The 12,352-nt window shown below is 40.1% G+C and overlaps 1 protein-coding gene across 1 annotated transcript in view; it reads left to right on the top strand.

Moving 5' to 3' along the window:
* The first annotated feature begins 732 nt into the window (after window positions 1-732).
* Window positions 733-12,352, top strand: part of LOC101646575 (ferritin heavy chain-like) — a 55,757-nt gene continuing 44,137 nt past the window's right edge. The window contains 1 exon segment of the mRNA XM_045283760.1: window positions 733-990. Within this exon segment, the coding sequence (XP_045139695.1) occupies window positions 733-990 (258 nt within the window).

The following is a 12,352-nucleotide window of genomic DNA, read 5'->3' as shown; positions in this document are numbered from 1 at the left end:
CCAATCAGTGGCAGTAATGACAGAGCATGCGCTGTTATGCAAAAACCGTGATAGAGTGAAGCCACGGAAGTTGAAGTGCGAAGTGGCGAGGGTTCACTGTATATATATATATATATATATACACACACACATATATATACACCATGTATATATATACACCATGTATATATATACACCATACAATTGTGTATATATATATATATATATACACCATATATATATATACACCATACAATTGTGCTTACTGAACCCGTAGGTAGTAGTACAGGTGGGGGCTGGCCTCTCACCTCCCCCCTCCAAATTTAATTTAATACTTCAAATGGTGCCCATGGCATGGCAATGAGTTATACCCCATGTAACAATTATACAGCCCCACCGGAATGTAGAGTGAATCTGAAAATTGTGTGAAGTGAGGATCCGGTGTGGGGATTGGCAGATAAGTAGTGGAAATAGTGAATAAGTATTTTAAAGAGAACAATGGGGCAAGGTAAAAGCAAATGTGAAACTTATGGTAGTATGCTCATATGCATACTGAAAAGACAGGGTGTAAAAGTAACAAAGAAAAAGATGCAATGTTTTCTAAAAGTAGTAAAAAGGTATAATCCATGGTTCCCAGAGGAAGGATCTTTTGATCTAGAGACCTTGGAGGAGGTCATTGTTAACTTAAAGAAAGCACACAGAGATGGCGAGAGTATCCCTGAGGAGACATGGCCTCTGTGGGTTCAAGTTAAGATGGCCTTAGTACTTTTGCAGGAGAAAGAGAATGAGGATTATCAGTGCAGTGAGAAGTCTTGCATGAGCCATCCTAATCTAGCAAAGCAAGCTAAAGTCTCTTTGAATGAGCATGAATTAGGTGATGGAACTTTAGGAAAAATTGAAGAAGAAAGGATTGATTTGTTATGCGAAGCCTCTGATTCTAAAAGAAACCTCACAGCCAAACCCTATATGCCCTTGGGGGACTGCAGCTTCCGAAGGATTAAAGGTGATAAAGTATGAAAGGCAGCAGATTCCAACATCCAAAGTGAGGCTATTAAGCAACCTCAAGAAGCTCCCTTGCTTTTGAAGGTAGGGAAAGCAGAGAAACAGAACCAGCAAAGTAGTGAGGGACGTCTAAGATACGCAGGTGAGAAGCAGGCAGAATGGGTCTCAGACAGATAAGAAGATTTTAGGCAGAGCTGAAAAAACTGAGTCAGAAGGGTACATAGTAAAAGCATCTACTCCCAGGCTGGAATTTAGTATAAGAAACACCAGAGATCGTAAAACAATCAGGCAAGCCAGTGCTGGAGGTAGAGAGATTAGCTCCAAAGAAACGTAAACTTGGAGAGCTAACTCAGAAGAAGTAGTTAGGGAAGTGCAACGTAGAGATATACAGGTTAAAAATAGCAGCTCAGAGTATAAAAGAAGAGAAGCAACATTTAGAAAAGAACCTTCACTTTCCAGGGTAGAAGGAGGGATTGCAGAAGAAGGAGACTTAGAATTTAGAATGTCTTATCCTGTTAGAGTTGTTAGCAGACAGCCTTATGGGAAACAACCACAAGGAATTTGCAGTGCCTTTCTCTTTAAGTTGCTGAAAGATCTCAAACAGGTAGTCAATGATTATGGCCTACACTCACATTTTGTAATTAGCATGATAAAAGCTCTATCGGAGTCCCGAGAGCTGGACCCCTATTGACTGGAGAGCTTTAGCGAAAACATGTATTTACTCTTCAGAATATTTGCAATATTATATACTGTGGAAGGAGGCAGTCCTGGCACGAGTATTCACGAATGCTGAAGATGGGATAGATATAGGAATTCATTAATTGCTAGGGCATGAGAAGTATAGCACAGTTGAGTCTCAATTACAGTTTATCGAACAGACAATAGGACAGATATGTGAAGTTTGCTTAAGTGCCTGTGAAAAGATAATTCCATCAGAAGAGAGAAAGCCGAGTTACACGGCTATAAGACAACAGAATGATGAGTCTTATGCTGACTTTGTGTCCCAACTGGAAGATGCTATTTCCAAGTGTGTAAAGAATGTCCAGGCAGTAAGAGACCTAGTACATAAGCTATCTTATGATTTCTCTAATAAGCAGTGTAAAAATGCCTTGCGGCCCTACAGGGAAAAGGGCACCCTGTTAGATTATCTTAGGATATGCAGGAATGTAGAGACAGAGGAATACAAGGCCAACCTCATGGCAGCTGCATTGGAAAATTATATCAGACCTAGAAGAAAGTGCTTTAGTTGTGGGAAGACAGGTCATCTTCAAAGAGAGTGTATGAAAAGCAAACTGTGGCCTGAGCCAGAGCACGGGCCAGGGCCACCTAATTCGGGTTTAAAAGGACCGGAACTTTGCCCACGCTGTAGAAAGGGAACTCATTGGGTGAGTCAATGTCGTTCAAAATTCAACAGTAATGGGTTGCATTAAGTCAAGGCTGCCTGGTGGGAAAACAGTGGAAGGAGCTTGATCCAAGCCCTGCCTAATAGAGCTCAGAAGGCAAGGCCTCTGCCTAATCCAGCTAGAGAATCTTTGAATGGCAGAAATCGCAGGTATCTCCCAACTTCATGGCAGGAGACCAGACCTAGCCAAACTTGCAGAACCCCAGGCTCTGTTTTCCCTGCAGTTGGTTTGACTAACCAAGAGATGACTCAGAAGCCCTCACAGCAGTTTGATTCTAAAAGGCAGGATCCTCCTTTGGAAAGAGTTATACAGCTTCTATCAGGAGATTTAACCTAAATAGTCAAGGAATTAAAATTGATACTAGAGTTGATCAGAGTTGTGAGGAAAAGACAAAAGCTATAATTAAATCAGCAATTATTAAGAGCGGTAATTGGGGTCCACTACTTAAAAGAACTATGGGATGTTTATTAGGCAAGTCCAACATAAATTCTCAAGGTGTTGGTGGAATTATTGACCAGGATTATGATGAAATTAAGGCAGTGATGAAATCTGATATACTGTGATTTATAAACAAGGAAAATCGCTTAAGCCAATTTTTACTTCCTTGCATTTCTAGAGTAAAAATTCATACTTATCAGGAAAGAGCATTTGAGAAGTCTGATCACCCTTTAAATAAAGGGTTTTTCTGGAATGCTGTTGTGTGGAAACAACAGCTCCCCCACATGGAATTACAAATTGAAGGGAAAAGGGTTTTAAGCTCTGGATATGGAGTCATTTCTTTAGGGCATTCAGGAGGGCCTAAGGCCCTCCCATTAACTTCCCCTAAAGCCAGCATGGAGGGAATGAGTGAAGTTAACCAAGAGAGACAATTTCAAGATTGTAAAATCATATACAGTGTAAGAAGCCTGAAGGGCAAATCTGATTAATTGAGCCTGTAACCATACTGGTAAACTTGAAGAAAAAATGTCTGTTTGGTAAGTCATTTTAAGAATAGCTGAACAAATTTATTATGGTAAGAAGTTCTCACAAGTTAGCTCTCTTAATTCTCTGAGAACTGGCAGCCAGTATGTACATAACAATGAAGGCTATCTAACTAGTAGTTTTACTAGCTCAAAGCCTAGCAAATTAACTGAGATTGCTAGCAGTGCTTTGAAATCTAAATTGTTAAAACAGAAGGGGGATAAGAGGAATCTTATGTATGATGAATTTCATTTGGTCAATTTATCCAAAAAATTTCTCTCCTTACTAAAAGCTTGTAAAAAAATTAGGACAGATAAACACATTTTCAGTTCTACAGAGAAAACTGATCCTAAGAAGTCCCAAGAAGATGGAAATTGTGTTTGGGATCCGGGTCCATTCACCTGGAGAAAGGGCTATGAATTTATATTTTTACAGAATAAAGCTGATGAATTCCCTTTAGAAGGACACAACCATGATTAGAGAAAGATTGACAAGAAAGAGATGGAGAAGCCACCCAATCTTCATCATAATTCCTTTTTCAGGTTAATGACACTCTGAAGAGAGGGGCTATTTGTTTATATTTTCACAGGCAAAGGAGATAGGTTGATTTCTTTTCAGCCAGCAAGGCCCAGAAGAAAGGAGGGACACCAATGTTGTGACGTGACTCCATCCTACTTATTGAAGTTACCCTAACCATCGAGAAAACCCCACAGATTCCTGAGAATGGCGATCGCTGACTTCGGAGATATATTTTCCATTGTGGATGCTGTCTAAGGGACACTCTGGGACTCTATCATAACTGAACATTTTATACAATAATGACTAAACTATAACTACAGACTGCTGTTTTGCTGAAAGATCAAGATTTTGGACTTGTCAATGCTATAATGTGATTGGAATGTAACTGATTTCTGTGTAACTCCTTGCCTATATAATGTAACATTGCATAACTAGGATGTGACAGAAAAACATTTGCAAGGGTTTAAGGGAAACATTTCATTAGATGTTGATCAGCTTAAGAAGGATATTTTCTATACATTCAAAGACAAGCTTGAGGCATCTCCTGGCTCTGATATGATTAAGCAATTGGTGAATGGCATGGAAGGGTTGGACCCGCATGTTTGGGTTCAAAGCATTTCACATAACTTAAGTTCTAGTCTGACTGTGTAGTTTATCATCATAATTTTGATGCTCACAACTTCGTGTCACTTCTATAGGAAGCTGAGAGATATGAAAAGAGACCATATTGCCTCCGTGACACGAATCCTAAACGTAATGCAGAAAGGGGAAATGTGGGATACTAGCACCAAGGGAAATAAAACTGGGACTTAGTCCCTGACAGGTAAGGAGGGAACCTGGAAGGCCAGTGTTCCGTGGTAGGAAGGCCGCCACTCTGGTAGTTAGGGATATAGTCCGAGTATATTTTCCTGCGGTAATCTATTTCCCCCCCAGTTTTTCCCTCTAATGCTGTGCTGCCTTAAAGTGAGCACATGGTTGATTAATCCTCCCAATAGAAGCAGACATTCCTAATTGCTCCTTTTCTTCTTGCAGCAGCATCCAGCCTCTCTCATATCCTCCTCCAATAGCAGATGGGCATAGGGGGTCTTTATCCTCCATGCCTGGATTCAAAATGTTTGATATAAGCCTGAATTTTTGGCTATATTAATTGGATCATGTAGTTTTGCCTTGGCAGCTTTCATTGTATAGAAAATAACCATGTCGCCCAGGTGGCTTTTGAATTTTATATATAAAACAAAAGGGGACTTGTGGGGGGAGGTAGATGCTAGCTGATCTCCCCTGAGGGTGATCAGTTGCCAAACTGCAGTGGGCCCTGTTCCCTGCCGCTGGGGACAATGGACAGGCTCCTGTAGGAGCTTACACCCTACTGATAATGGTTACTATGGAGACCCAGGGAACAGGTCAAAGTTAAGCTGTCATCCTAAATCTAGGCTCCACCCATCTTGTCACGTGTATACCCCCAATCCCTCCTCTTCTTATTGCGTGTATGTCCCTAGACCACCCTCTCTCATTACTCTGTAACCTATAGTGCAACCCCTCCCTGTGACGCATGTCTCTACCTATAATTAGTGGGCTGGCATGCCCCCAAAAGGTATATAGGCATGGGTCAGCAATATAGAGCTCTCTGACCTCTCTCTCTCTGGCTCCCTTCTCTTCCCCCTCTCCTCTCCTATCCTCTCTCCCTTGTTCCCTTGCCCTCCTTCCCTTCCCCCTCTCTCCACGAGGACCACCAAGCAGGGCTGATGTGAGCAATGCTACCATGTAATATGTCTGACAGCATCATTGTAATATCTTTTTTATCTCTCATGCTCTCAATGACTTTAATGTAATATATATGTAAAATGTAATAATTGTACGGTATATATATATATATATATATATATCTCAACCGTACAATTGTGCTTACTGAACCCTCACCTCCCCCTCCAAATTTAACTTAATACTACACCGGTACCATAATGTGCTAGTCTGAGTTCACTGGAGAAAAACAATCCAGAGATACTCAGACATTTGTAAGAGAGAGTTTTATATCAAATTGTAATTGTATATTGAGAAAACATCCCAACCAAGTCCATAAGTCTGATATTAACTCATATGCCCATTACCACTCCATAAATTCCTCTTCATACTCATGCAAGTCATGCAATGATGCTGAATGCAGGAAGATCACAGACCAGTGGGTAGAAGGTCTTGTGGATCCAGTTGTTTTGGGAGCATTTTAATGCTTGTGCGGGTATGTATCCACGTGTCTCATCAGCAGGAAAGGGAAGTTAGAAAGAGAGGATCTGTCAAGTCTCCAAATGAGGTCATCAATCTGTGTCCTGATTGACAAGCTAGACTCCATCCCTTTGCTCAAGTTGACAAAAGATTATGTAACTGCCACACTAACTTCACATTGGTAGATTCTACATCAGGAGATCTAGTGTGGAGCTCAAGAATAGGCAACTTGGGAATCACTGCTTTTTGTAAAAAGAAATAAAATGTTATATTTTGAGTTAACTCTAGTACTTTAACTATTTCTACCACCTGCATTGTTTGCCTTGTAGTGTACTCAGACTCATGGCAGCCCCATATATTTCAAAGTAGACCTGAACTCACCAGCTTCTTAACAGCTTGAAATAAACTAGTTTCAGTAAGACTCATCTGTAGCAAGGAAGTGTCTGAGAGAAATTATAAGTTGAGATTTATGTTAGTTTCCATGAATGGTGATTATATATTTTTCTTTACAAAAATTTCTTAAAGAATATGGAAATAGCATTGAACTTATTCGCCAAAAGATGATCAATGTGGTAGCCACATTGTTGCCATGAATAAGGGTCTGGAATTGTCTGTCACTGTATCAGCCAAAGGTAGAGACCAGGTTGATTCCAGAAACTCTTAAGTTTATTTTTGCAAGCATGGAACATAAGGAAACAGTAGATTTTGCTAATTCAAACTGTTTTAAAATAACTAGCAAGCTATATATCCTAAACTATGTGGCAAAAAAATACAATTTTCACAGTGTTCATAAGAATCACCAAAATCAATTGATACTCCAAACAATTGGATTAAAAAAAGCAGGCTCACAATACTCCTAAGAAACAATGATCTATACCTTAATTTATCCAGGGGTCATCAGACCACCATCCCTTGAGGTCTTATATCGGTTGTTTATCAAACTGAGGGATGCTTCTGAAGCCTTAAACTCCATTACTTATTTTAATGGTCTTGCTTACTGGCTCCCTGAGTTAGACTATCTCTGCTATTTAAGCTTAAAAGAATATTTTACTACAAAGTAGGGTACTATTATATTTTTTATCTGTGATAAATTAAATCCTAAATTATGTTATATATCTAATATTTTGATCAATAGTAAGCAAAATCTTTAAAACCCTCTATCATATCTTACTGTTTACATAAAGTATCCCCTATGTGTGAGATCTGTTTTAAGATAAAGATATCATTACTAACTTTCACCATGACTTCAGACCAAAAACAATTAGTGCATGACTGATAGCACCTGATTCATAACTGCTTTAAGGAAAAAGGGGCCAGGGCTGGCTGGTGGTGCTGCTGTGAGGCTGGTGAGGGCTGGTAGGAGAGCCATTTGGTCAGAGTGGCCCAGCAGGAGAGGTTTAGCCACAATGGGAGGAGCCGTGGGCTGACAGCCAACAGGTTCCACTTTTGTTGGTAAGTGCTGTGGACAGACAATGGAGTAAGGGTCTGGCCATGGCTGATAGAGCCCCAGGCAAATGGTGGGCTATCTATAGTTGTAGTGTAAAGAGCCATGGGTGTAAAGAGCCATTGGTATCTGGCAAACGAGCTCTGGCTACTGCGAATGAAGTTGCAGGCAGATGGGGGACGAGATGGGGACGTGAAAACATTGCGGGTTGGCAGCGGTCAAGTTTCAGTAACACCTGTGTGAACTGAGATTGGATAGTGAGGTGGACCCAGCTGCTGTGGTAGGAGCTGTATGCAGCCAGTGGGTGGGGGCTGGCCATGGTGGGAACCTCAGCAATGTGGGTATCTCAGGCTATGGTATCCCTGCCATCAGGTTGCAAATTGTCAGCGTTCTGCAGTGAGTACAGGTAGGGGCAGGTGAAGGATGATTCTTGAGTCTGAGAAGAGCTCTGGGTTTCCAAGAGTATTAATTATATGCTCCAGGTCACTCACTCAGCCTCCCTGTCCCCAATCTGCACAGTCACCTCAGAGCTCTGAGCAAGACCCTTGTACCTGATCGCCATATTGCCAGAAGTCCCTTTCTTGTCACTAGATTTTTTTAAGGAGCTAAGAGTTAGAAAACCCCATTTTTTCCTAGCACTTAATATAATCCTTAATCTAAGAACAATTATTGCTTATGATGTGAGCCTGCTCTATAAAAGTCCTCAAAAATTACCATTAAAGTCATGGGTGTCACAACCTTCCTCTTAAACGCTTCCTCCCCCCAACTACCATGACCCCAACTCTGCCTGAAAACCTGGTTAGACCAGAGGATGCACAGCGGTACATATGGGAACTGGAAATGCAGGGAATCTAGGACAGATGAACCCCTCAGGACCAGGGGTGACAGTGGTGATACCAGGAGGGAAGGTGGGGTAGAAAGGGGGAATTGATCATAGGGATCTACATATAACCTCCTCTCTGGGGGATGGGCAGCAGAGGGGTAGGTGAAAGGAGACGCTGGGCAGTGTAAGATAAGATATAATAATAATTTATAAATTATTAAGGGTTCATGGGGGAGGGGGGAGGGGAAAAAGGAAAATGAGCTGATTCCGGGAACCCAAGAGGAAAGCGAATTTTGGGAATGATGAGGAAAACAAATGTATAGGTGTGCTTTACACAATTGATCTATGTATTGTGATGAATTGTATGAGCCCCAATAAAATGATTAAAAAAAAAGTCATGGGTGCACAAAAAATGTGAAGGAATTATATGGTACCTGCATATTAGAAGGAATAGTATCTTGAAGGCTTGTCTTAATCAGCAGCCATCTAAGTGAGGTATTAAATAAGCCTACACAAAAGAAGTACACCAACCAGTGTGATAAAAGAATTACTAATAATGATTCATAATCAGAGGAAACAATACTATTAAAGCTTGAATTCTGAGTACTCCATTTAAAAAAGCCTATGACAGTAAAAGTCCCAAATTTTTGCAAACTCTATTGGCAGAGTCCCCAATTTAGATTGTTTTCATTGAGTTCATTCTGATCATTAATCAAGGATGTAGGATGTAGATAATCTTGCCTTCAGGCAGCATGAATTAAGAGTGTATTACATCCCTGCTTCATCCAGCCCAGAAAGGGGCAATCTCTCTTAGGGACCTGGTGGAGTATGTTCTTAATAGAGATAAAAATACTGTACATACAGTACTGGGTGGCTTACAAAATGCTGCCAGCCTCAGTCTACCTTTGGCAGCCTCCAGCTCTTGCTGAACCCCTGATCTCTAGGTAAGGGATAGCACAGCACCACCCTCACTACCCCCATCCTCCCTGTACATGTTGCCTGAGAGGGCCAGCAGACTGGTCCTCCTAATAGGCTCCCAGAGAGAAAATTCAGGGCTTCTTGATACCTGGGTATATGGCACCAAACTCCTTTAAAATGACACCCAAGCAGCAAGTCGCATCAACGACCTCTACAAAAAAGCAAGAGAAACAAAATGCAACATCGGTGGATAACCTGAACCCAGCAATGCTCATAGAAGAAGCAGATTTTGTTCTGCTACAAAAAGAAATCTTTCAAATGTTGCTTAGAGTCAGACAGGATATGAGGGAATCAATACAGAAAAGTAATAAACTATAGAGAAGATAGAGTCCACATACCAAAGGAAAGTAGAAGTTAAGGGATGAATCACAGAACAAAATAAGAGATCTCCTCAAGCAAACTAGAGGAAGTGGAGAGCCATCTCAGCAATCTAGAAGATAGTCATGCAGATTTCAACAAATGGGAAAGGCAGTCAAACAAGGAAATCAAATAAGCTGAAGAAAACATGAGAACAATGAGCAATGCTATGAAGAAGAACATTTGAATACTTGGGATAATTGGGAACAGGACACAATGAAGAAGTCATCAGCAAAAATAATGAGGGAATACCTGGAAGAAATCTTCCCCTTAATGATTGAGAATCAAATAACCACTCAGGAAGAAAAAAAGGACACCAATTAGACTGAACTCCAGGAAGGACACTCCAAGGCATATGGTAGTCAAACTATCTACCTTTGAGGGAAAGGAGAAAATTTTAAGAGGAGCTCGAGAAGAAAAATTTATCACTTCCAAGATCACTCAGATAAGTATATGCTCAGACTTATCAATGTTGACCAGAAAGAAAAGGAGAGAGTGGTCTAGCATTTTCCGAAAGCTGAAAAAGAATAATGCTGAAGAGAATAATGCCAATCCTCTATCCCACCAAACTATCTATTAAAATAGACGGAGATGTAAGAGTTTTCCTGGACGAGCAAAAACTCAGAGAATATGTTAAATGAAACCCAGCACTACAAAAAAAATTGCCAACTCACTTTTGACTGAAATCAACATCCATGGAGCACAAATAGGAGTGCACCACAGCGCCACTCCATCCAGAAGTGAAAACACTGAAGATGTCCCAATGGTAGCCAATGGTGATAACACTGGCCCAACGGTGATAAGAAGTCCAGAAGGAATATCCCCCCACATGTACACAACACAGTGATAAGGATGGAAATAGGAAAATATCTAACAGAAACGTTATGAGATGACAACAAAGAACCCGCAGATGATTATAATAACTCTGAACATCAATTGTCTGAAGTCACCCATTTAAAGACAAATACTAGCAGACTGGTACAGAAAACACAACCCATCAATCTGTTGTCTGCAAGAGACACATCTTAAGTTCACAGACAAAAATAGGTTGAGAATCAAAGGCTGGGGAAAAGTATACCAAACAAGCAACAATTTAAAGAAAGCAGGAGTCACAATCATAATCTCTGAAAAAATACATCTTAAGGGACAAGTCATAACAAGAGACAAGGATGGGCATTATATAATGCCCAAGGGATTAGTAGATCAAGCACCAGTGAGCATAATAAATATATATGTGCTCAATAAGACTTGTGGAATTCATCAAATATGTCCAAAGATGAAAAAAGAGATCACACATTCAACAATCATTGTAGGTGATTTAAATACTTCCTGAGAAAGATAGATCAATGGGAAAGCTCAATAAGGAGGCTACAGAACTTAACTCTACAATTAGGCAACTTGACCTGATAGACATCTTTAGAACTCTCTGCCTAAATGCAAAAAATACACATTTTTTAAAATTACACATTGCATGTATTTGCAACTAGACAACATGCTGGCACATGATTCAAGTATGAGTAAATTAAAAAAAAAAAGAGATCACTTAGATTTCATTCTCAGAGCACTGTGACATAAAGTTGGAAATCAATTAAAGGAAGATTAAAAAAGACAAGGGCGAACACTTGGAGGATGAATAACTTGCTTCTCCAAGATGAATGGGTAATTTCCCAACTTAGAAATGAAATTAGAGAGTTTTTAGAAACCAATGAGAATGAGAATACAGCCTACCAAAACCTATGGGATACAACAAAAGCAGCTATGAGAAGATGTTGATAACGATAAATGCTCATATGAAAAAGAAAGGGAAAGGTATAGTTGATACACTATCACAAAAAAGCAAGAGAAACAAAATGCAACATCGGTGGATGATCTGAACCAATTAAAGCAAGAGTCAACAGAATGATCCCTCAAATAGCAAAAGAAAAGAAATAATAAAAATCAGGGTGGAAATAAATGAGTGGGAAAACAAGATAATAATGCACAAAATCAATTCCTTAAAAAGCTGGTTCATTGAGAGAATTAACAGAATCAAAAGATTGGCCAAACCTAACCAAAGAAATGAAGGAGCAGACATCAAGAGCAGGGATAAGAGATGGAGATGGGGTAATTACAACAGACCACAATGACATTAAAAGATTAAGTATGCAATAGTACAAATACTTGGAAAAACAATCCTTCTCCAGATTATCCCATAGAGGTCAAGAACCTGAACAGACCCGTAGCAAAAGAAGAAATAGATAAGGCTATCAAGGAACTACTAACTAAGAAAACTCCTGGTCCAGATGGCTTCACAGGGGAATATTAGTAAGCATTTAGGGAAGAGCTGGCACCATTTCTACACGAGCTCTATCAGAGCATAGAAAAAGACAGCAAACTCCAAACTCATGCTATGAAGCTAGTATAGCATTGATACCAAAAGTGGGAAAGGATCCCATAAGAACAGAGAGCTACACCAATATCTCTTATGACATCTACCAAAAAACCTTAACAATATTTTGGCCAATAGAATACAAAAGTTCATAAAGTGAATAATTCACCATGACCATGTGGGATTCATTCCAGAGATGCAAGGATGGTGAGTTAGTTAATTGTGCCAGCCTGGCCGATAATCACATGTGAGGCTGGTTGAAAGGCGGAGGGATAAATGGGTGGTGAAACCTCGCCTTTCTA

Source organism: Echinops telfairi, unplaced genomic scaffold (genome assembly GCF_000313985.2).
Source record: "Echinops telfairi isolate 266 unplaced genomic scaffold, ASM31398v2 ScPeMD7_7467;HRSCAF=8505_0, whole genome shotgun sequence".
NCBI lineage: Eukaryota > Metazoa > Chordata > Mammalia > Afrosoricida > Tenrecidae > Echinops > Echinops telfairi.
The sequence above is the reverse complement of the archived record's forward strand: the minus strand, read 5'-3'. Positions and strand labels throughout refer to the sequence as shown.